Source organism: Indicator indicator, chromosome 6, assembly GCF_027791375.1.
Source record: "Indicator indicator isolate 239-I01 chromosome 6, UM_Iind_1.1, whole genome shotgun sequence".
NCBI lineage: Eukaryota > Metazoa > Chordata > Aves > Piciformes > Indicatoridae > Indicator > Indicator indicator.
Window position 1 is genome coordinate 30,138,862 of NC_072015.1, and position 26,241 is coordinate 30,165,102.

At 41.2% G+C, this 26,241-nt stretch overlaps 1 protein-coding gene across 1 annotated transcript in view; it reads right to left on the minus strand.

The window, feature by feature from the left end:
- The window catches only part of PTPRM (protein tyrosine phosphatase receptor type M), a 515,441-nt gene that overhangs the window by 237,637 nt on the left and 251,563 nt on the right, over positions 1 to 26,241 (minus strand). The window contains exons 8-11 of the mRNA XM_054381571.1: positions 16,422 to 16,730; positions 14,544 to 14,653; positions 9,662 to 9,863; positions 6,149 to 6,251 (exon numbers count right to left, since the gene is read on the minus strand). Coding sequence (XP_054237546.1) covers positions 6,149 to 6,251; positions 9,662 to 9,863; positions 14,544 to 14,653; positions 16,422 to 16,730 — 724 coding nt within the window. The remainder of the gene's footprint in view (positions 1 to 6,148; positions 6,252 to 9,661; positions 9,864 to 14,543; positions 14,654 to 16,421; positions 16,731 to 26,241) is intronic.

Consider the following 26,241-nt stretch of genomic DNA (forward strand, 5'->3'; position numbering starts at 1 on the left):
CTGTATCACAGCCATCCTCAAACCAGTTTACTGGCTGCTTTACAGATTGTAAAGCTATGATTTGGAAATACAGTTTGCAGGCAGGAGCTGACCCTCCCATGCACGACTCAAGCCTTTATGTTTACAGATCCTTACAAGATAGAAAGGATGCTTGTGGTAGGTAGATTAGTTCCCTTCATGATTTTCAGACCTTGTGGTCTTACAGTATTAAATAGCTCTATTTTGAACATGATATTTCAGCACACTACTGAGTTACTAAGGGTACTTGATCATGTATAGGAACATTATCTCAGGATAACCATTTCTTTATCATAAATCCACCAAATATCTAGACTGTTCTAGCAGGGAGCTCTTGAAAGGCCAAAGGTTAGTGTTCAATTGCCTGGGAAGCTTTCCAAATCTTTACTAGTTAATGTAGAGTTTTGGTATTTCCTCAGCTGCATTGACATGAGATTTTTTTTTTCCTCATTATTTCATTACTGTGTAATGTCTCTGGGAAGAAAAGGAAATTCCCATACCACTACATAACCTGCTAGGTAGGAATTGTAAGAGGACAGCTTTCCCATTGCAATGCTTGCATTTGCATGTGCTGTTGTCGTGTCTTTGCCTACCCAGAACGTTAACACTCCTCTTATTCTGCAAAGCAGCACTCTCCCATTTCAAATCTCACTTAGGCAGAATTTCTAACCACAATCATAGAATCATACATCAGTTTGGGTTGGAAGAGACCTTTAAAGGTCGTGTCATGTCCAAACCTCCTGCAGACAACAGAGATGTCTTCAGCTAGAGCAGGTTGCTCAGAGCTCTGTTCATGCTGACTTGGAATGTTCCCAGGGATGGAGCATCGACCATATCTCCAGGCAACCTGGAACAGTGTTTCACCACGCTCAGCATAAAAAGTTTCTTTCTTCTCTCTAGTCTAAATCTTCCTCTTTTAGTTTAAACCCATCACCCCTTGTCCTGTCACTACAGGACTTGCTAAAAAAGATTTTCCATATCTTTCTTATAGGATCCTTTAAATAATGAAAGGTATCAATAAGGTTGCCTTGGAACCTTCTCCAGGCTGAACAACCCAATTGGAAAAGGAAAGTATCAAATGTTTGTGGTGTCTATGAAAGCAGGAAGGGTGGTTGAATGGGCCATAAATGACTGGGAGGGTTTAATGGGGCAAATCCAGGTAAGCTGAATTCTTCAACATAATATGAGAAATAGACCACGAAGTCTGGGTGGTGTTGCCTTCCAGAAGGACACTAAGGTGCTTGAACATGTACAGAGAAGGGCAAAGGAGCTGGTGAAGGATTTGGAGAACAAATCTTATGAGGAACAACTAGAGGAACCGGAGTTGTCTAGCCTGGAGAAAAGGAAGCTTAGAGGAGACCTTCTCATGCTCCATTATTCCCTGAAAGGAGGTTGTAGTGAGGTGGGGTTGGTCACTTCTCCCTAGTATCAAGTGACAGAATGAGAGGAAATGGTCAAATGCCCATAAAGGGCAACTTTAGCTTGGGTATTAGCAAAAATTTCTTTACTGAATGAGTTGTCAAGCATTGGAACAGGCTGCCCAGACGGGTGGTGGGGTCACTGTCCCTGGAGGTGTTAAAAATGTGTAGACATGGCACTTCAGAACATGGTTTAATGGTCACGGCAATGTTAGGTCAACGGTTGGGCTTGATAATTTTAAAGGTATTTTCCAACTGAAACAATTCTTTGATTGTGTAATTTTCCCTGATCCTTCTTGCTTCCCAACTCCACTGCCCCCCCCCCCCCCTCCAACCTCCCCCCAACCACACACACACACTCTGCTGCTCTCAGAAGACTAGCTATCACCAGATGATTCCAGTGTTATCTTTGGGATGTTTACTGATACAGTGTTTTGAATCTGTGGCATGGAATAGCAGTGACCACATTTTGCTGATTAGGCAAGTGAGATAAAAGAAGTGGAAACACTCAACCGTTATCATGGCAAGAATGAATGAAAATCTGTGCAACAGAGAAAACTTGCTTCTCCCTGCTGAAGCTCAAAGCTTGCAGGAAAACTTTGCCAGAGGAGGTCACAAGAACCTTTTATACTGGAATGCAAACAACCTAAGACTCATTCTAATATAGATGAATATATAAACAACACTAAACACAGAGAGTCACTGAGCATCACATTTTTCATCTCTGTGGATGAGCCAGATCTTTGGAATAAATTAGCAACCTGAGACCATTCCTGCTTGTCCTATCACTTGTTACTTGGGAGAAGAAAGCAACCCCCACCTCATTACAACCTTCTTTCAGGGAGTTGTAGAAGGTGAGAAGGTCTCCCTTTAGCATACTTTTCTCCAGACTAAATAATCCCAGTTCCCTCAGATGTTTCTTGTAAGGTTAGTTCTCCAGACGCTTCACCAACTTTGTTGTCCTTCTCTGGACATGCTCCAGCACACCAATGTCCTTTATACAATTTTTATGCAAAATATTTACTAACACATACACATGTCTTTGAAAGGAAAAAAAAACAAAAACAAAGAGAGAGAATATCCACAGTAAGAAATATATTACACAATTTCCACTGAGCCAATAGCTTAAATTAAAATAAACCAAACCTTGCAAAGGACAATCATTCCAAAAATCAAAATGTCTTAGCCAGCTGTTAGAGATGGGTGTACATTCATCATTACTGAGGGCATTCCTGCTTTAAACACACATAATTCTGAAATAATCTCCTTGAAATAAACAGAGCCACAGCCCTAGAACAAGCTTGACCATAAATTGATGACAAAGCAAGCAGTCCTTGTTGTATTAAAATTCTGACAAAAAACATTTTAATCATGTCCAGTCTCCTGAATTCTAAAAGAACCTGGGATGCCATTTGGCCTCCCTGATTAATGTGTACTTTATCATTGCAAACAGAGCTTCCTGAACGTTTCTGTCGAGTCTGCTTTTTGAATCAACATTGAAACAATGAGCGTTGCCCTTTCTGGTTTTGTGTTGTGGCGGTTTTGTGTGAATTCTACATAATCACAGAATCCTAGCATGGTGGGGGTTGTAAGGGATCTCTGGAGATCACCTTGTCCGATGTGTCCCTGCTAAAGCAGGGGCACCCACAGCAGGTTACTCAGGATCACATTGTCCAGATGGGTTTGGCATCTCTGCAGAGGAGACTCCACAATGTCTCTAGGCAGCCTGCTCCAGGGTTCCAGCAGCCTCACAGCAAAGTTTTCTGGGTTCCAGTTTTTGCCCTTTTCTTGTCCTATCACTGGGCAGCACGGAAAAACATCTGGCCCCATACTCTTGACCCCTGCCCTTCAGCTCTTGCTGAGCACTGAGGCGACTTCCTCTAAGTCTGCTCTTCTTCAAGCTAAATAGCCTCAGATCTTTCAGCTTTTCCTCCTCAGAGATGCTCCAGTCCTCTCAGCATCTTTGTAGCTTGTGTTGGACTCTCCTCAGTAGTTCCCTGTCTCTCTTGAAATGGGGAGCCCAGAACTGGACATGGACTCCACATGTGGCCATACTGGGGCAAAGCAGAAGGGAAGGAGAACTTCCCTTGACAATCTGCAGGTCACACTGCTCTTATAGCAGGTGACCACTGGTCTTCTTGGTCACAAGAGCACACTGAAGCCTCTTGGTGAAGTTGTCCACCACAACTCCTAGACCATTCTCTGCAGAACCTTGTTTCAGCAGGTCAAGCCCTAACCTGTAGTGATACATAGGATTATTCCTCCCTAGATATAATGAGGTATGGAATGTCATTTTTTTTTTATACTTAAGTAGAGAAAAACAATTTAGTCAAAGAAAAAAGCTGGAATTCTGAACAACCTCAGTTCCTAGCTTTGTGGACTTGAGTGGCAGAATTTGTGCTCTCCTTATCCATCTCAAGAAGTTAAGAATTTTATGTGACATGGCTGATGGTGTGGATCAATAAAACAACACCAATCATTTACACTGCAGGTTTAGTGCAGTTTCAGAGATCTGCATTAACCCAGCCAGCAGTTGTAGCCCAATCAATAGACAAGGCATCTTGCTTAGTGCTGTGCATAAATGAAGTATGACTAAATCTCCAACACCCAAGGAATACAGATTACAATGACAAAATCCATATGCAGAAGGTGTTCTGCCAGCTATGCTGGAGAGCTTGATGTTAAAAGTATTAAATTCTTACTTTAATTATCACTCTCTGCTTCACTCAGTATTTACACAGTGAGTTTGCACTCAGCATTTGTTTGATTTTAAGACCTGTTGCAAAGGACCTTGGTTAATTTGCTGCTATGTGTTCATCTGTCAGCTTCACGTTACTTTAAATCTCTCTTTCTATTTCCTTAACCACTCATCACCTTATTTGACACACTTTAATCTCCTAACTAGCTCGTTTCCCTTGTCAGTGAAGTTTCTGGTCTGTCACTGCTGCTAGAGGAGCTGATCATCTTTAGCTCCTGAAGCAGATAAAAGGGAATGAAACTGCTTTTTTTATTAATGGTCTAATATGTTGTGTTTATACTACTTTAACTGGTATTGTTTTAATTAGGATGCTTGAATTCAGAAGGATTACAATATTGTATTGTGAAATAAAGGAAGAGAAGTATCATTCTATTTCTAATTGAATCTGCTAAATCATTTTCATTAAAGCTGCTTTAATCACTTTCTGGCTTTTTTTTCTCAGCTGATTCAGACTGCCCCAGAATGTTACATTTTCTATTTAAAAAGTCTGAAAGACCCAAAGGATGGCATTTTTTAAATGTAGACCTGCATACATACAATATATTCTGCAACACTATGTTGTACAGTGAAAAGACTTAATTTTATAAAACATTGAATATTCAGAAGACACTCAAAGAATTTTTATTTTCATTCATGCATCTATGAATATACCAGATCTGCAGTTCACAGGGTTGGGTTGGAAGGAAACTCAAACACCATTTACTTCCAACCTCTCTGCCGTGGGCAGGGACATTTCCTAGCAGACCAGGTTGATCAAGGCCCCATTCAGCCTGGCTTGGGACACTTCCACAACTTGTCTGGGCAACCTGTTCCAGTGCTTCACCACCCTCAGAGTGAAGAATTTCTTCCTAACATCTAATCTCAACCCAGCCTCTTCCAGTTTGAAGCCATTAGCCCTCATCCTGTCACTACATGCCTTTGTCAAATGTCCCTTTTCAGCTCACCTGTATCCCCCATCAAACAATGGAAGGCTGCTATAAATTCTCCTTACAGCCTTCTCTTCTCCAGGCTGAGCAACCCCAATTCTTTCAGCCTGTCTTCATAGGTGAGGTGTTCAAGAGAAAATCTAGACAAAATCCCTAAAAATCTAAGCATTGTGATAAAAATAATTGATAGTCATGCACTATAGGGGGAAACTCATAAGAACAAGAAGAGAACTAATTTGGGGTGTTTTTTTGATGATATATAATTAGCCACAAGGAAAAACATCTTAATCTCTGAAAAAAATTGTATTTTAATTACCTGAATTTTCATTTATTTAGAATATTGATCTCATTATTTGTTCTCACTCAAAATAATCTAACCATTCCTTTGTTTTCTTCAATGAAAAGCACCTTTTATTCTAAGCAATGAAGGATTTTCACACCACTGCACCTTTTATTCTAAACAATGGAGGATTTTCACACCACTGTGTAAGTAAAATAAAGATTTGCAAAATGGAAATTCATTAACTGGTGTAGAATCTGAGCTTCTGGTTTTACAGGTTGATTTTTCCCCCCGTATTTCTGCCATGATGGCCAATTAAAACTTTCTGAATGTTGCCATGTGTATTGTTTAAACTGGCTAACTAAGAGTTGCTTATCTTAAATCTGTGAAGTAAACAAGAAGAGGGAATGTTAAAGACAGTAGCTCAGCATAAAAAATGTGATATGCCCTTGAACTTATAACACTGCAGTAAGCAATTACCTTAAAGAAGCCACCCACACAACAGAACTATGGCTTTGTTCCTTATCTTCAAAGAACAAGCCACTTGCATCTGGATCAAATCCTTTAAACAATACAGGAGCACTCGACATCAAAGCACTTTCATTTTCTTCAGTTATTTAATTTAATTAGAGCTAATGCAGACACGAATTTAGACACTGATTGCTGTGTAGAAAATCCCCAGAAAACACGTTCAAGAAATTAATCAATTTGGGTTTAATTCTGTAAGTGTTCCCCCGCCTCCAAATACCTGACAGGAGCTCCTCTGCTCTGTGCTGGTTTCAGCAAGACTGTCACAGTGCTGTCAGTTTGATTCAAAGGTGTTTCAAGTTCATAGGGTGGCATCGAGGGGGCTAGAACAACAAAAAAGGCAAAAAAAATCAGCATTCCTGTATTTTCTTCTTCTAAGATGTGTAGCTTCATTTGAATAGGTGATTTTAAAGACTTCCTCAAACATAAAGACTATATGATAGGTCTTAAGATGCTTTGTTACCATACAAGAGTGACACAACTGTTAAATAACTTCAGAAAAGCAAAAACAAAGACATCGCAGCTCAGAGACAACTTCAAGACAGGAAATAGATACTAGGAGGAAGAAGTTTGAAGAAAGCATTGAAAATCCATGACTGAGAAACGAAAAGTAATCATTAAATCATAGAACAGTTGGGGCTGGAAGGGACCTTAAAGATCATCTAGTTCCACCCTCCCCCTGCCACCACCATGAGCAGGGACACTTTCCACTAGACCAGGTTGCTCAAGGCCCTGTCTAGCCTGACCTTGAACATCTCCAGGGAGGAGCCATCCACAACCTTCCTGGGCAACCTGTTCCAGTGTCTCACCACCCTCACTGTAAAGAATCTCTTCCTAAAATCCAGTTTAAATCTACCCTCTTTTATCTTAGATCCATCCCCCCCTTATCTAATAACCATAAGCCTTTGTAAAAAGTCCCTTCACGGCTTTCTTGTAGGTCCCCTTCAGGCAGTAGAAGGCTGCTCTAAGATCTCCCTAGAAAAGTTACGTGCTGAAGTGACACCATTTTTTGAAGCCCAGCTCTCTCAGTGTGTCAGTGCCCGTCAGGAGGTCCTCTCAGAATTTGTCATTCCTGGAATTTTAACTGGAGCTGTAACTGTTTTCAGTCCACCACAGACACAATGAGCAATAACGAGGCAGGATTATTGCTATGAGAGCTTCTCTTAGTGTGAAGCCACACTCAACAGCACTTTTGTACACTCTGTCTTCATCAAGGAATTAGAGTTGTGATTAAAACAAACGATACCTCAGCTATTGTCTTCTACTGTTCTTACTTTCAGTGCTGTCATTTAGTGGCATTTTCATCCTTATTTTGGATGGAAGGCTGCTTCCTGAATTAGGTTTAGCAGTCTTTTGTGTCCTTATTGTCCACTTGCTAATGGTGATACAAAACTAATGGAAGTTGAAGGAGTGGATTCTGCCCATCTGCTCTGCTCTGCTTAGACCCCACCTGCAGTGCTGGGTCCAGCAAAGAGGGCACCATATTCAACAGCTAAAATTCAGCTCAAAAATATATATTCAGTTTCTACCTTAACTTCATCAACAGACTGGTTTTAATTACCCATGGACAAGTTAGAAACATCCCCTGTTAGTACTGTAACTAACACAAAATTAGGAGTGAGTGGAGTGCAGAGCAGACAGCTAGGAGAACCTCTTCACATGGTAACTTGGAGATTACTTTCATTCCCAGGCATGCCTGCCAGGTGTGTTCACACTGATGAATTTTAGTTTGTGACATACCAGATTTAGAAAAGGAAAACGTCTTAGAAAAGACTTAGAAAAGGACAAATTCAGCACTACTCCCAGATGTGCAGATCCTCATCAACAGACTTCTTCCTCTCTCTAATAAGGAGTAATTCTGCCACCCTAACTCATAGAATCATTTTGGTTGGAAGAGACCTTCAAGATCATTGAGTCCATCCATTAAGCCAGCACTGCCAGGTCACCACCAGACAATGTTCCTCAGCTCCACATCAACATGGTTTTTAAAACCCTTGCAAAGATGGTGACTTCATCACTTCCCTAGGACAGTCTCTTCCAGGACCTGCCAACTCCTTTGGGAAGAAATGCCCTCCTTTGTTGGAGCTGTTCAATTTGCTAGGGAGCCTAGAGGTTGAGACTGTCTTTATGTGGATCATTCAATCCATCTTATCAAGTCTTGTTTGCCAGAAAACTGGTTTCTGACAGTTTCTGCTCAGTGTAGGAAAAAGGTTAGAAAGTGGACCCCATCTCTAGTGTGTAGACTTTCTTTAAAGAATAACTTTTTTTTTTTTTGTCTGTACAAATATTTGTATTGGCAATAATTTCCATCCTTCATTAATTATCCTTGACTATAATAAGAAAAAGGAAAGTGCTCTATTTGTGTTTAAAACCTGTTGCTTTATTTTTATTTTTTTAATTTAATGAGAACAGAAAATGAATAATGGGGAAAAAATACATAGAATGAGAGTAAAAGAGAAAGATTTTGCATCCAAATGCTTTTCTTTATCCTTTCTGAAAAGCCAAGCTGACCGCAAATAGATAAGGCAATTTTCTATAAATATTATCAAGAGGCCACAGTTCAACTTTCAGTTTAATTCCCAAGAAGACTGTAGAGAAGTTAAGAGCAAAGAGATTTCAGCTGTGACTTTGCACAACACTCTGTCATCAGTTACATAAGCATTTGAGAGGATGTAAAAGCACTGCATCCCATCAGCTAGAGAAACAAAATGTTCCTCTGCCTCTGGGAGGACTTTAAGATATTGTTCATGGATCTGCAGAAGTGACAGAGTCATGCTGCTGTTATCTGCAAACCACTAGCCCTGATGTTCCTGTCTAATACAGTTTCATATCCACTTCAATCCACGTGCCTGCTAGGAACATACGCAGGCTGGCAGTTAGCTACACTTCCTAAGTGAGGGTAGACACAGAGTATTTCTGCTCTGCTCTCAATTCTTCATGGCTCATTAAAGAGATTTTCCAGCACTGTTACTGTACTAATTTAGAATCATGTCAAGGCTGACTAAGCTCTGAATGAAACCCTCATCCTCACGTCCAAAAAACCCTATGCTAAATGTTGCAAGAGCAGCTGGCACTATCTGCAGGCACATAATTCATAGGGTTTTTTGGGTGGTAACAGGAATTTCAAAGTCCTAGCTGATATTTAAGCATTTAAGATATATAAGGTATCTTTAATACATGTCACTTTGACATCTTCAGGGATGATCAAGTAGTTTGTTTTTTCAGTTTGCTGCTTGCATCTTAAAGGAGATGCAAACATCCAAATAATCACCCAAACAATCATCCTAAATAATGTTAAATAAAATTATTTTTAGGCTGGACGCCCCTGCTGTGAGCAGACTGAGGGAGTTGGAGATGTTCAGCCTGGAGAAGAGAAGGCTCCAGGGAGGCCTTCTTGTGATCTTTCAGTACTTAAAGGGAACCTATAAGAAAGATGGGGAAAATGTTTTTAGCAGAGCCTGTTCTGACAGCACAAGGGAGACATGCTAGAGATCTACACTTAACTAGAGAAGTGTAGATTTGTCATCAGGAAGATGTTCTTACTAGTTCTCCCCATCCTTGGAAACATTCAAGGTCAGGCTTGATGGGTCTCCGAGCACCCTGATCTAGTTGGGGATGTCCGTGCCTATTGCAGTGGTGTTGGAGTAGATGACCTCTAGAGGTCCCTTCCTACCTTGTGCATTGTGATTCTAAATATATAGACTTACATAAACAAAATTCTTTAATCAAGTACCTGATATTTTCGTGGTGAACTGGTTTGTGATTGGAGGTCCAAAGCCTTTAGCTGTGCTGGCTCTAATGGTGAAGGAGTAGGTAGTGCCAGGATACAGTCCAAAGAACAGATAGTGTGTTTCATTTCCCAGCTTGGAGACACGTCCACTTTGATTGGATAAATCTATTTCTGGGTCAAAGGAACTGACTGCTTTGTAGGTGATCTGCAAAAGAATAAGAAAGTTATCAACTGCCTTGAGCAGGTGGACAGAGATTGCATCTTTATCCAGTAAACCCTCCTGATGTATGCGCTGTCAGACATTTTATGATAAGCTATCTTACTTTCTTATACTCTTCAAATCCCGAATCCCATGAAGGGACACAGAAACTCAGCCATAACTGAGATGAGTTATTACTTTGATAGATACTGAGACTTAGAGGCAGCTCAATTACAACTCTAAAGGACGAGCTCAGGCTTATAGTAATTCCTTCAAGATGCTGGCTTGCACAGTGTCATGTTTTGAATTCATCTTACTGTTAGTTTCAACCAGCATCAAGAAGAAACCCAAAACAAGCAGGTTAAAAACAGATAAGAGAAGAACAGAAGGTGTAGCCCCCAGTTCCAGCTGACTTCACTGTAATTACACTTTGCACAACAGAAGACGATAAGGGCAGCTTAAGACAAATTTTCCAGCAAGTGGGTAAAGCTGCTATTTTAATCTGAAGTTTAAGATATTCTAATTTAAGATGCTAATTTGGAATTTCTCAGGTTATTAAATCATACCTAGGTCAGATTCTCATTTGGAGGAGAGATAAAATGTTAAGTAATACATGCAAGAGCTCTATTGTATCCTTAAGACCCTTCTTTGATTCAAAACAGTATTTTTAGTTTTCATTAGAAACATTAATGCAAATTCACAGCAAAACTTGAGCTAGATTTCTGCTACTAATTACTAATTTCCATGTGCTGTAATGAGAATTTAAAAATTAAAAAATCCACTAAAAAGATGCAAAAGTAAAAATTATTCATCCTTTCTTCATAAAGTTTCATTTGCATGTTAATAATTCCAACATTCTTTTGAATATAAAGTGATATTTGACTTTTTTTTTGCTATATTTATTCCATATCATTATAATTAAGAAGACCCACAGAGTAATACATTGAAATATAGAATCATGGAGTCATGGAATACTTTAGGCTGGAAAAGACCTTTAAGATCATCAAGTCCAACCACTAATTCAACACTGTCAAGTACACTGATAAACCATGTCCCTTAGCATCACATCCACATGGCTTTCAAATACCTCCAGGGATGGTGATTCAACCACTGCCCTGGGCAGCCTGGTTCAGGGCTGGACAAGTGTATCTGAGAAGAAATTTTTTTCTCATGTCCAATCTAACTCTCCCCTGTGTAACTTGCAGCCAATTCCTCTCATTCTGTTGTTTCTTACTTTGGAGAAGAGACCAGCCCCTATCTTGCTCCATCCTCCTTTCAGGCAGTTGTAGAGAGCAATGATGTCTCCCCTCAGCCTCCTTTTCTCCAGCCTAAACAACCCCAGTTCCTTCAACCATTTCTTGCAAGACCTGTTCTCCAGACTCTTCAACAGCTTTGTTGCCCTTCTTTGGACATGCTTCAGCACCACAATGTCATTCTTGTAGAGAGGGGCCCAAAACTGAACCCCAACCCCATACTCAAGTTGTGGCTTCACCAGTGTCAAGTACAGGGGGAAAATCAGCTGTCTATCTTGTGGCCACAATATTGTTGATACAAACCAGGATGCTGTTGGCCTTAGCATTACACATCTTAAACAGATGCAGTTTCCTAAAGCCTCTGACTTAATATATATTGATTTTTACATTATTTTTACATATAACAGGAAAAAAAGTGTTGAAAATTAGTAATAAAACCTTTGATAACATTTAGACAAACCCCAAGATTATTTCAGTAGATTAGGGAGATCCTTTACAACTCCTCATCCATAGATTAAACTGTACGTGCCTTAAAAGTATCTTAATTAAGCTGAGCGGGGCTTAATACCCTAAGCAGGGATTGGATTTCCAACACAAAACATTCTGTGATTCTATCATTCAAGGGTTCTAAGCAGAACAGGGCAGAAGAAGTATTGACAGACAAGCTTTCAGCAACGAGGTGTCTGTTCTTACCCATCCACCTGACTGAACTGACTTGGTGTCTTTAAAAGAAAGGATAGTTTGGTTGCATCTGTTTGTTGATATACTTGATTTAAAGTTTAATTAAATCAAGTTTATGATGTAACTGATTGCTTTGCTTCCTCCATCTCTCCTTTAAGGTATATATTAGAGTCTAAGAAGATATCAGTATTTTCTGTTCAGTATTCTCTTCACTGGTAGACTGCCAGGTTCTTTTGATGTTCAGAGACTTACACAGCTCTGGCTACCTTCAAAAGTCCAGCCAAGGTATTATTTTCCATCACTGAGGACACCTGCACAACTCCTGTTAGGTGGAGTAACTTCTAGATATACATTTAAAAATGAACTGCACATGCATAGTGTTGCCAGCAGGAGCAGGGAGGTCATTGTACCCCTGTACACAGCACTGGTTAGGCCTCACCTTGAGTACTGTGTCCAGTTCTGGGCCCCTCAGTTTAGGAAAGATGTTGAATTGCTGGAGCATGTCCAGAGAAGGGCAACGAGGCTGGTGAGAGGCCTTGAGCACAAGCCCTATGAGGAGAGGCTGAGGGAGCTGGGACTGTTTAGCCTGGAGAAGAGGAGGCTCAAGGGTGACCTCATTGCTGTCTACAACTACCTGAAGGGAGGTTGTAGCCAGGAGGGGTTTGGTCTCTTCTCCCAGGCAACCAGCACCAGAACAAGAGGACACAGTCTCAAACTGCACCAGGGGAGGTTTAGGTTGGAGGTGAGGAGAAAGTTCTTCACACAGAGAGTGGTTGGCCATTGGAATGTGCTGCCCAGGGAGGTGGTGGAGTCACCATCCCTGGAGGTGTTCAAGAGGGGATTGGACATGGCACTTGGTGCAGTGGTTTAGATAGTCATGAGGTTTAGGGTGACAGGTTGGACTCGATGATCTTTGAGGTCTCTTCCAGCCTTCTTGATTCTATGATTCTATGTACAGTGCATATACTCCTCAGTAATGTAATTAGACAGGAACCTATGCTCCTAATTAGAAAGGTGTTTGTCAAAGGTAAGGGCTGGGCCAATCACTAGATGAGTGACAGAGGCTCCATTTGAACCCCACTGCCATCCCAAAGGGAAGAGAAAGGGAATAATGGAGTGAGACTGATAGGTTGGGAAAAAAACTAAACCATCTGGGAAGTAAATGATGCTGAAGCAGAAGCAGGGCTTGTGGCGGGAGTTGGAGCAGTGGCAATGCTCACTGGGGGTTTCACTGCCTGTGGTACTTGCTGTAAAGGTTTGCTAAGTGCGAGTTACAGAGCATCTACTACATGTCATAAAAACCTAAGGTGTCTGAATAGCTGCAGAACTTGTCAAAAAACCTCAAGGGCTTGAGCAGATACTGGGGAAATCCTAGACTGGCTTCAGCAGCAGACAGAAACCAGATTCAGAAGCTGCGTTCTAGAATTGAATTCAGGAACACATGGATTGAGATGTAAGGCAGAAGGGACAGAGTCCTCCTCAGACACTGGCCAGCTTGATTCTGAAGATGCCATCCATGGGATGGAATCCCTTGGTCATCAGTTGAGGGTCACCTGTTCTGTCTGCTCCTACTTGCAGGTGTAATCTCTGATTTCCTGCACACCAAGGTGGGGCACAAGATGTGGCAGTGCCCTTGGTCTGCACACAGCAAGTTTAAGCCAGAGCCTTTCTGCAGCCCAGCCCTTGGCAGTAACTCTCCCCATCAGCGTTCTCAGTGCTAGAAGCAGCCACTGGCTGTGCAAACCTACCCTGAGCTTCAGAAAGTTTTGGTACTGAGCAGAGACTGAGCTGAGAAGTGAAATCCCTGACGAGAACTGGTTCTGCTGTAGCTTAAACTAGGACAGTGATCTACCATTGTGTGTTTCTATGTCCATACAGCCTAACGTCAATAAAAACATTAACATCTTAACTAAAACATTCTGATCCCTGACTGTTGAACGAGCTGGAGACTAGTTAGCTTTGTAAAAAAACAAATTCACAATTTTTCATAACATTTTATCATCTTACAATAAAATAGTTTTCAAAACACTATCAATAGGTTACTGTTCAGTTTAACTTTTCTTTTACACTGTGTCTCATTTAGGTGTTTTTTTTTTTCTTTGTTGTTGTTGCTATTTAAACAAAGCATTTCAATACCAATTTTGTAGTAAGGTCAGGTAAGAAGCTTAACAGTGATTACTGTCTGACAGCTTAATCTCTGCAGTCTTTTGTCAATTTTTCTAAAAGGTATTCAGGGAGAGGTTCCACAGGAGAAAAAAGCAGTGATTTTGAGCCATCTAGCAACATACAATTTGCTTGAATTTGCATTTAAAACTTCCGAGGCTTCTTTTCTTTTTAATTATGCCCGCTTGTTTCCATTACAATGGGTGTCCTGTAACGGGTCTTATCTCACAGAAATCATCATCTTATCATCACCTAAACGTGATGCTGGCTGTCACCACTGTGTTATCTCTGATTTTATTTTAAAAAAATCACCAAGATCTGTCAATCTTTTAAATATTTGATCCACATTTCTAGATCAAATGCAGGATCACATGGGTCTAAGAATAATAGTTTTCTACAGCAACTAAGCCAGGGATATTTTGAGTCCTGAATAATTAATTTCTACATTATAAACTTGATGTTATGACTTTGTTTTGCTGTCTTCAATGAGAAGATTCATTTTACACAAACTGGAAAAAAATACCCACTTAATTTTCTTCCTAATTACAGAAGCCCACATAAAAATTAAAACATTGCAAAACACAGGTACCTCGTACAAAGTAATCACACCATATGTTTGCACTGGCTCTCTCCACTGAAGAAAAATCTTCTCCTCAAAGGTACTCCCTTGGATGGATTCCAGTGGCACAGCACTTGGGACTAACAGACAAAAGAAGGAAAAAACCTGAAATGTTGGTTTGAGAAAAAATTCAGAAGGAGACAGTCTGCTTATTATTTATGCTGCTGAGGCAGAAGAAACATCCCATGATTATTTTCCCAAGAGTCAAGCAAAGGCCAGGGTGGCTCAGAAGAAGAATGATTTATTTAAGGAGACAATGTCAAGGAAACATCTTCCTTAACAAGATGTTAAGAAACCAGTATGCACCTTCCAGTATTTGAAGGGGATCCTTCTAGTATTTGAAGAGGGCCTGCAGGAGGGAGGGAGAGGAACTTTTGACAAAGGCATGTAGTGACAAGATGAGAGGTGATGGCTTCAAACTGGAAGAAGCTGGATTGAGATTAGACATTAGGAAGAAATTCTTCCCCACAAGGGTGGTGAGGAACAGGAATAGGTTGTGTAGAGATGCTGTGGAGGCTTCAAGCCTGGAAGCGTTCAAACCAGGTTGGATATGGCGTTAAGCAACCTGATCTAGTAGGAGGTGTCCCTGTCCATGTGAAGGAGGTTTGAACTAGATGACCCTTGGGGACCCTTCCAACTCAAACTGTTTTATTATTCTGTGATTCACTATGCACCACCTTCAGTGTAAGAAGGAATTAGTGAATGTGGCACTTTTCCTGTAAAACACTATTGATGAAAGAAAAGGCAAATCAGCTCTTTATAAAGAATTTGGCTGGTCACCCTGCTTTAGCAGGGGGCTTGGACTAGATGATACTTCAAACCCTTCGAGTTCTGTGATTCTGTAAATTGATCCTAAAGGGGAATGCAAAGCCATTCTTGTTCGTGTTGCAGAGGATAAAAAAGGGAAGAGGACAGATCTGTTGTATAAAGCAGTGCCAGTTACTTGGTAAGATTTATTTGAACGTTTTAAAATGGCTAAAAGCAAGATCAATAAACTAAAGGTACATTTGTAGAGGGCACTAAGGGGCAATACCTCAGCACAGAGTGTTCTGGAAAGGGCAACTAATTCTTAATGCATGACCAGTTCAACAAGGAAGTGCCATTGTGGACTCGTAGCTAACAGAGCTCTAGTAAACTCTACATTTATAATCATCATAATATCACAGAGGACATAGGAGGGTGGTATAACCTCTTCATCCAATATTATTGGAGCATTACAGAGATGTGGTAGCTAGTTCTGCCGTCCATGCTTCAAAAAAGAGCACTCAAAAATCAGAGTATTGCTAAAAAAAACCCAAACCAAACCAAACCAAAACTAAAATACTTACATTAGCTGAAAATTACTAAAAGAAAGGGAATATCTTTATTTTTTTCCATGGCTGTATATGGAATATATTGTCTGCATAAGCAGCTGACACTATCCTGTGGTTGGAAAACTGAAGCTAGATAAATTGAAACTGCAAATCGATAAATACTTAGTGTTGAGCATATCAATCTATAGAGAAGATCTACATGAGGATACTGTGAATAATCAGCTGAAACTTCTCCACAACGATACTGGAACTTTTAAGGGGCAGAACATAGTTCAAGCCAAAGTTATGAATTTAATGAAGAAATGGTTAAATGATGTGTGATGCCACAGGTTATGTAAATTATTATATTGTAATGGTTTTATTCTTTTTTATTTAGTTAATATTATTTTGCATGGACTCTTTAATGCCTTAAAACTGGTGAAGCTGATAGAAAACCTGTCACAGATTTTAGTGAAGATAGAGCATGCCCTTCTACAGAAGGATGGGTTGACTATCAGGTAGCATGTATGTGCAATATGTCAAGGCAACAACTCACCATCTTCGTCAGTCTGTACTACAAGTTCTTGGCTTTCTTTCCGTCCTTCAGGATTCATTAGAATTAATTTGATGCTGACATTTGTGTATGGTGATAGATTAGTAATTGTGTGCTGGGGATGTGAACTTTCTGTATCCCAGCTTACTTCTTCTCTCACTTGCTCCTGTCCTCCAGCCTGGTAGCGGTAATGGACTGTGAGGTTGTATCGATGGCAACGAGTGACGTTGTAGCCAAATGGTTCCCAGCAAATAGTGATTTGCCTGGATTTGATCTCCACGACCTCCAGTTTTCGTGGCCCACGCATTGGATCTGCAAAATTACCAACAAAATTCAGGTGTGATTATTTATTCCTATTATAATAGGAATCAATAAGAGAAATAAGGAGTTGTATAGGCCTATAAATATGATGTATAAGCAGAAACACAAATTAAATGCTTTATCTCTCACCATGCAAAAGACAATAAAAAGTACAGGTCTCTGAAAATCAGGGTGGAGGGGCGGGGGGGAATAAAAGCTAAACACATTTAAAAAAGGAGACTGTCTTTGATGAAAAATGAAGAGCAAACAAAATACCAGAAACTTTTAATGCTTCATCTCAAACTGTAAGATGGAGTTTAAATGATCCGTAGTTGTGTATTTTTTTTTTACCTATCTTGCTTGCAAAAAATAAGTATCTCCAAATATAAACAAATTTACTTTAACACGTATAGAGAAAAATCCTTCACAAAACAAGTACCTGAAAAGAAAAAGCAATTTTAGGGACAACTTGCAAATACATGGTGATTTTCTCCTAGGACTGTTTATACAATAAAAAAGTGTTAGGAAGTCCTCAGCTATTTCTGATTCATTTGTTTTGCAGTGAGACTGAAAGCAATTACTCAATCTCGATTTGCCCAGGACATTAAGTGAATATCTTAATTCCTTTCAAACAGTCCATAGGGCTCTTTTTTCTATAAGAGTTAGCTATTAAGAGCTTCTTTCTTCTTCTTTTTTTTTCTTGTTAACCACATTTGATATAAACAATGCAAATACCTCAGTTTGTAGTAGTGTTTTTGCAAAGAACCGAAAGCAACAGGAGGTACATCAACCAATATCCTACTTAGTCTGTGCTTCCCTAGAGATCCCCCCATTGACAACCAGCCATAAATCACATCTAACAAAATCATGCCCAGGACCTTACGGCTACCTATAAACAAGTGCCCTGGTTTGAGCTAGACCAGAAACAATTCTGTTCAGTGATTTGATTTCTCAGCTCAGTCTCTGCTCACTGAGGGCACTTTCTGAAGTTCAACACAGGTTTGTGCAGACAGGTGCTGCTTCTAGCACTGAGACCACTGATGGAGAAAGTTACTGCCAGGGGCTGGGCTGCAGAAAGGCTCTGGCTTAGACTTGCTCCTGTGCAGACCAAGGGCACTGCCAAATCTTGTGTCCCACCTTGGGCTGTAGAAAGTCAGAGGTGTCACCTATGGGTAGGAGGGGACAGGACAGGTGACCCTCAACTGACCAACAAAAGATTGCATCCCATGGGTGGCATCTTCAGGATCAAGCTGAGGGATCACCCAGGTCAGGCCAAGAGGTCAATGGCCAGTGTCTGAGGAGGAATCTCTCTATTCTGTCTTTGATTCTGATCTGTCTGTTCCTGAATCCAGCTCCAGAATACAGCTTCTGAATCTGGTTCCAAACTGCCTCTGAGTCCAGTCTGGGACTTCCCCAGTACCTGCCCCCATAATCAGTGATGGCAATGGCAACATCACTGTCATCAGGGATTGGGTTCCTTATTGGTTTGTATCTCTTTGTTTCTATGTGATTGTATTGTGCTTATTTCCATTCCAGCTGGTTTAGTTTCTTCCCCACCCCATCAGTCTCTCTCTCTCCTTCCCTTTTTTTTTCCTTTTAGGAAGGCAGAGGGGTTCGTAGAGAGCATTTGTCGGTCCTGTAGTGTCTGGCCCAGCCCTAATCCTTGACAAAAAGTATGAAAGATTAGGGTTGATAAAATTAAGTTTTCTTCATATCTACTGGTCTGCAGCACTTTGGACAGAAAGGTGAACCCAAATTTCCACCATATTACAGCAAAATCACTATCATTGAGCTGAGACATACTGCACATCTTCAAAACATGGTCATTAATGGAGCTATTATACTTATTTAGCAATTATCTGGGGCTTTTCATATTGCAGCCCTCAACAAGATTAAAGACAATGCCTGGTTTCATCCACTGCTTCACTAGTTAAATGCTTAGAAGACTTTTAATGAGTCTCTTGTACGTAAACAAATTAATATGCATCTTCCCTGTTTTATGTTTATTAATCAACATGTCTTCACTGGGAATGTTCTAAACAATTTACACAGGATTTCATCTTCTTAGTTTTTAATAAAATTCTGGCATGCTTGAAATACTTGTTCAAAGACCTTATTCATCTTAACTCCTTGAAGAAAAGGTGTTAAGAAATTGCTTGTTCTTTCTAACATCTACAAAGCAGGATTTTTTTTTCACCCCTTTCAGTCCTCCACTTTATCTTTGTTTGTGGGGTTTTTTTATTATTATTATTAATTGCCACCACCCAAACAGTGTTGAGCACCAATACAGAATGGTTGCCAACTGGTGAAAAAAAAAGGCAAAGCCAAATAAATTCAATGACAGATCTAATCCTGGTCTCCATCCTAGTGAGTAGGGTGACTGATGAAAATGTCCTTGCCAAGGAAAAATCAGTATAGAACCATTTATGTTCTTCCACACTCAGACACCCCAGTAAAGATCCTGATTTTTGGGTTCCTTAGCTTATTTTCTATTGCTACAACAATTAAGATCAATGAGAAGTAAACTTCAAAGTTTGACAAGTCCTGTGCTTTTCATATCTTCTGTAAGCATTCATGTATTCCTTAAGCAATCGTCACAACTCCATGCAATGCTCTAGACTTGGGGAAGAGTGTCTGGAAAGCTGCACCTGGGGGTGCTGATCAACAGCCATGTGAAAATGAACCAGTGTGTGCCCAGGTGGCCAAGAAGGCCAACGACTTCTGGGACTGTACTCAGCAATACTGTGGCCAGCAGGACTAGAGAAGTGATTGTCCCCCTGTACTCAGCACTGGTGAGGCCACAGTTTGAATACTAAGTTCAGTTTTAGGCACTGTGGTATAAGGAGGACATTGAGGTGGTGGAGCAGGTCCAGAGAAGGGTAATGACACTAGTGAAGGGTCTAAAGCACAAGTCTTGTGAGAAGCAGGTGAGGAAACTTGGGATGTTTAGCCTGCTGAAACGGAGGATGAGGGGAGACCTTCTTGCTCTCTACAACTCCCTGAAAGGAGGTTGGATCCAGGTGGGTGTTGGTCTTTTCTGTCAAGAAACAATTGTTAAACCAAGAAGAATCAGCCTCAAGGTGTCCCAGGGGAGGTTTATATTGGATGTGAGGAAAAATTTCATCCTCAAAAAGGTTGTCAAGCTCTGGGCCAAGCTGCCCAGGGCAGTGGTGGATTCCCCATCCCTGGAGGTGCTTCCAAGCTGTGTATGTGTGGTGCTGAGGGCCATGGTTTAGTGGTGATCTGGCAGTGCTGGGTTAATGGTTGGACTTGATCTTAAAGGTCTTTTCCAGCCAAAATGAATCTATGATTCTATTTACTTCTGCATAACTCAGACATAAATTTCATGAAAAAGGAGAGGTTTTTTGGTTTGTTTCATTTGAGTTTCTAGACATTTTTCATTTAGATGAAACTGTGAATAACAAAGGACATTTGGTGGGTATTGTGCAACTGCAATTCCATCCGAATGGGCTAAACAGGACTAGAAAATCAACAACATTGAGGTGACCCTGACATACAACACTCAGCAGTTGAAGAAAGCTCCTAGGTGCAACAATAAGGAACAGCTTGCTTAGTTCCACAGTAGGCACATCCAAAAATTCACCAGTGAGCTGAGACATCATTTTATTAGAGACATAAAACTAATTTGTAGCATTTTAAAACTGAAATCAAGTGGTTGTTGGAAAAAAAAAAATCCACCAGAAAAAACCCTGCATCAAAACCTATCCAAGATTCCTGCCCAGAAGGAAAATATTCTTATGGCATGTTATCTTAATAAGAAGTACAAGTTAGCCCTCTAGTTAAATCTTCAAGTAATTTTTAAGAGAATGACAGACACATTTTCACTTCTAACAAAACAGACAAGAGAAGAAGGAGATTAGATTGTAAAAGATGAAGACAATACAGCTTTTGTTGATATTCAGAGGATAATGCTCATCAGGCAAAGCAAATACCCTGGTTGCTTTGGTTCCTGACTTGATTCTGTAATCTACAGTAGCAGATAGCTACTCAGGTCCTATCTGATTTTCTTGCCATTCATTCAGAGATTATACAACTTTGTGTCCCTCAGCATTACATCTCCATATCTTTTCAGTCCCTCCAGGGGTGGTGACTTTTATCACTTCCCTTGGCAGCCTGCTCCAGCAGGGCCCTAATGAAGTTCCATCTAAATGTGAGAAGGATCTTCTTTATTTTGAGGTCAGCAGAGCACTGGCACAGGCTGCCCAGAAAGGTGGTGGAATCTCTGTCTCAGGAATAATTCAAAACCCACTTGGATGCCACCCATGCCATTCCACCTCCTTTAGATAAATCTTCTCTGGCAGGGGAGTTGGACTAAGTGATCTCCAGAGATCTCTTCCAACCCCTATCATTCTGAGATTCTGTGATGCCTCCATGGAGAAAACATAGCTGTCAGCCAATGGGTTGAGCAGTTAATGACAGCATTTAAAGAAAGAAAGATGGAGGACATAACACCCCCCCCCCCCCTCCCCGGGATTCAGCAGAGAAAGATGTATAAGATTAAATAAAGAAAGATCATATATGAGGTACCAGGTGGGATAAATGCTGGTTTATGAGGGATGTCCACTGAAAAAGTGAGGGTGAATATTCCAAGCACGTTCATCCATGAAAGAGCCTCTGAAGACACAGGCCTGTTCTCCAAATAATTTACCTATGTTGTGTCCTCAGCCTCACTCATACATTCGCAAAATGGCCATGGTTAGTGGAGTAGATGATGCTTTATTTTTCCTTTCAGCAAATAAAACTAATTCCTGAAGTATCACTATTTTCTTTCTTTTTCTTTCCATTGCCACTCTTCTTCCATTTATCAGACATAGCTTCATTATAGACCTGAGGATATCGGTTGTCATCTGTTCTACATAGTTCTCAGACATAACAGATCTATATACTCCTAATATGTGACAATTTTGAGATAGGTTCAGTTAACTCATACAATAACCAAGGAAGAAGGAAACATGTCTACTTTCAACCAGAAGAAAATACTGTGTTCAATGGAATTTTTGGATGAAAAAGACCAAACAGCCATGAAAAATAGCAGTTATTGTAGCAAAAGATAGAAAAACAAGTTTCCATTCGATCAAGTTAGCAATGAGCTTCTCTGAAGATAGTGTTGTATGCCCCAGAGGAAATATTTAATGTAATATGGTTCTGAGAGCCTAGTTCATCACCTTCAATGCACTGGGAAGCATATGGTCTTCATCATGAAGGACATAGGATACTTGAGGAAAGAAAAATGTTAAAGAAGGGCAACTAATGACTGTGGTTTAAAAGGGAAAGCTGAATTAATTACCATAGCATGATGACTTCATTTAGCTGATTTCGACAAGATGTATTATCACTTTCCCATGGTAAGTTCCCAACTTGAACGGAAAAAGCAAGCATTCTATAGATAAGCTGCTGCTGTGCTCAGGGGATCTGCATTAACTCTTCAGGTAGTATTTGAAGGTTGTCATCATAGCCTGGTCAATGGTCTGCTGTTACCTTGCATCTGTGATTCTGTGAACTTGGCATCTTCTGCTACTGAACCCTGGAAAGCTGTTGTTACCTTGGGGATCTTCTTAATGCTGATGAAGTTCTAAAGGGGCAAGTGGATGGGGCCACACACTTCTTGGTGGAGCCCAGTGACAGGAAAAGGGGAAACAAGTGTAAACTGGAATCCAGGAGGTGCTATCTGAACATGAGGAGAAAATTCTTTGCTGTGAGGGTGCTGGAGCTCTGGAGCAGGCTGCCCAAGAGGTTATGGAGTCTCCTTCACTGGGGAGATTCCAAACCCACCTGGACACTGTGATCCTGGGCAACCTGCTGTGGGTGACCCTGGTTTAGCAGTGGGGTTGGACTAGTTGATGTCCAGAGGTCCCTTCCAATGACCACCATGCTGGGGTTCTGTGACTGTGATCTAGAGAGTGGCAGCTACATAGAAGTGCCATTTTGCAGTGCTAATAACAACAGAAATCACTTTTGTTTAGAGTAGAAGGTGAATAAGGAGATTAATATACCTTATGGATTGTACTGTCTACAATATCTCTACTTCCTACCACATCAGCTCTTTGCTGAGCCTGTGTTTTTGTCCTGAATTAGTAAAGGCCCATCTGCAGAGAGGTTCTGTGCTGGTTTGAGGCCAGCCAGAACATCTCTTGCCCCGAAAGGGACAAAAGAATGACATACGCAAAGGGATTGGAGAGTGATGGAAAAGTTTAAATGGAAAAGCAATTGGTGAAGCTACAGAAAACTACAAACTACAAAGCATAGTGGAAAAGAACATCCTAAAGCATACAGAACCCCCTCACAGAATTCCCAAAAGCTTCCCAATCCTCCCTTCCTCCCACCTGAGGGTCTACCCAATCCCTCAGGGCTCTTCCTTCCCCCCCCCCCCATTGCTAGGCAAGTCTCAGGCTGGCCAGGTCTGAGACTGCCCCCCCCCCCCCCCCCCCCCCCCATTCTCCTCGTGGCATTAGGCCTAGCCAGGCCTAAGATACCCCCCCGGTATTACCCGATAAGAGAGGACATCTCCCATGGGAGCAGAGAGGGAAGAAAGAGGAAGAGGATGACTCTGCAGATGGCTTTATAGGGTGCAGGATTTATGGGTAGAAATATGCCATTTCCTGTGTCCACGCCCAGTGGGCGGGTACCCAGGACACCAGAGGTGTATCTCATGCAGCAGTGGCAGGGGGCACCCAGCCCAAACTGCCACAGGTTCCATGGCCAGACCTCTTCACTCTGCAGTTTTCAGGTGAACTGAACCTCTGTTTTTTTAAGGGGGACCACAACAATGATACGAGGGCTGGAAACCCTCTGCTGTGATGACACGGTGAGAGAGTTGGGGTCGTTCAGCCTGGAAAAGAGAAGGCTCCAGGTAGACCTTTTTCTAGCCCTGCAGGACTTAAAGGGGTCTGTAAGAAAACTGAAAGAGGGGAGGTTTGGACTAGAGAGAAGAAAGAAATTGTTTGCCATGAGGGTGGTGAGACATTCCTGGTTTCCCAGAGAGGTGGTAGATACCACATTCCTGGAAACATTCCAGGTCATTGGATGGAGCTCTGAACATTCTGCTGTAGTTGCAGATGTCCCTACTGACTGCAGGGGGACTGGAGCAGGTGACCTTTAAAGGTCCTTTCCAATCCAAATCATTTTGTGATTCTACAATTCTCAGTATTCCAGGTGTTTCCTTATGCCTCACTGGTGCAAATCATGAGGCAAAAAGGGAAGAGAAGATCTACTGATTCATAGAGAAGAGTTTTTTCTCCCAGTGGAGCACACTGCCTGTCACGCCTGAAGCTGAGCCAGGTACTTCTTCCCAATTCCCCTGCTGGCGCCTGCAGCACTTTTCATCCTGCTCTCCTTCTGCCAGCTTCAGCAGGGTATCCAGCAGTGATGTCTGACAGTTGCAGCTCTGACCTGAGGGACCAGCAAGCCCCGTTCTAGCCCCTGGCACTTTAGCATCCCATTTAATCCATGATCTTGGCTCCTTCCCTGCTCCACTCTGTTTTCTCTGAGAATATGGAGTGGAGCCTGACAGACAGGATCAATTTCCATTGCAGCTGCAATTCACAGCTCATTTTCCTGGAACTTCACACTTTACTTCTTACCACAAGCACAATGCTTTTTTTCTTTTTTTCCCCCTTTCCTTTTCTTTTTCCCCAGAACTCAATTTCAGAATCAGAGGAGGGGTTATTTAGACATATTTTTAGCATCCTGCTGTTGGTCATCAAAATGTGGCTTTAGAAGGAAAACTCTGACACAAAGTCTTGTTTTTCAAGACCTACTGAAACAAAAGATGAAGAAAGAAATACCGTGGGGATTTTCTCCATGATACTCCAGTGGCTGCAGACATCTGGTGTGTGTTAGATACTATTAGAAAGACATCTAAAACAACAGCAATGAAGAATTTACGCCTTGTCTAGGAAAACTATTAGTGTGGTTTAGCTCTGCAGCAACTCCGGTGGTTTAAATTCCAGATTGGACATTATTGTCCTTCCAAAGGAAATAAAGGCTGAACAGAATAAGAAAATACACAAATTTAAGATGAAAATTGAACTATTTCAGATTTAAGGTTGAGGTTGAAGCCCCGTTCCTGGAGACATTCAAAGTTAAACTTGACTGGGTCCTGAGCAACCTGATCTAGTTGGAGATGTCCCTGTTCACTGTAGGGAGGTTGGACTAGATGACCTTTGAGGGTCCCTTCAACCCAATGCATTCTGTGATTCTCTATTATCCACTACACCTCCTTTAAACACAAAAGCTAATTAAAGGCAATTAAATGCACAGACTTTGCCGCAGATTGCCTAAGCAGTCTTGTTCAGGTCACTTAACATCTTTTTACGTCAACTCACTCTGAGTAAAGTCATAGTACTTGAGCATCAACACCAGAGGGTGTTACATATAGTTTCATGGAAATACTGGAACAGGTTGCCCAGAGAGGTGGTGGAAGCCCCATCCTTGAAGACATTCAAGGTCAAACTTAGTGGGGCCCTTTTTCATGTGTCAAGAACACCCATACTGCAGTGTTGGAGACCATAAGCACATACACACTTCAGACTTGATTCCATATGATAAGTCAGGGCTACATGTGTGAGTCAGCAGACAGTCTAAGACATGTGATTTGTTTCACAGAATCACAACATGGTGGGGGTTAGAATGACCTCTGGAGATCCCCAAGTCCATCCCCCTGCTAAAGCAAGGTCACCCAGAGCAGGTCACCCTGGATTGCAACGTCCAGGTGGGTTTGGAATTTCTCCAGAGGAGACTCGTCAAGCTAACAAGTTCCAAAGAAGGTTGCTTGTGTTTTAAGTCGAACCCATGCTGGAGAATGACTGCAGAATGACTGAATGACCACAAAAGACACCCAGCATCTCCTGGAAACGTTTCAAGCTATGGTATTTAAAATTCCTACCAATCATTCACTGTTCCTTACTAATAGGATTTCCATAAGAACATGTCCCTTCTTCTGCAAGAACAGATGCCTCCCACAGAAAAGCAGCCACATCTATCAGTCTTCTAAACGTACTCCCTGACATGCTGAAAAATGTTGGGATGCAAGCCCTGTGGACCTTCAGCTCTAATGAGAGAGAGAAGTATGAGACAGCAAAACTGAAAAGATAGTCACCTGCAACATGAAAAAGGAAGGAGTAATCAATTTTGTAATATAGATTATGTGGTGAGAACCAGACTATGCCTGTTTTTCTCTGGGCAAATTCCAGGGGTGTTGGGGGGGAGAAGACGACACACACTGGCTTCTTTTACTCATATTAATTTTTAAATTATTTTCCTAGTTTAAGTATTTTCTTATTATTTTAATTATATTCTTTTAATTATATTCGTCTTCCACAATGAAAATCCCCATGAAGGATGATGACCATGAGCATGTATGTACCCTAAAGTCATCAGGATGATAACTATGAGCAATATGGAGATCATTTCTGTGCCCTTCCAAGTCATTGCTGGCTTAGAGCACTGAGAGGCAGGAATAAGAATCATAAAATCATCCAGTGCATCAGGTTGGAAGGGACCC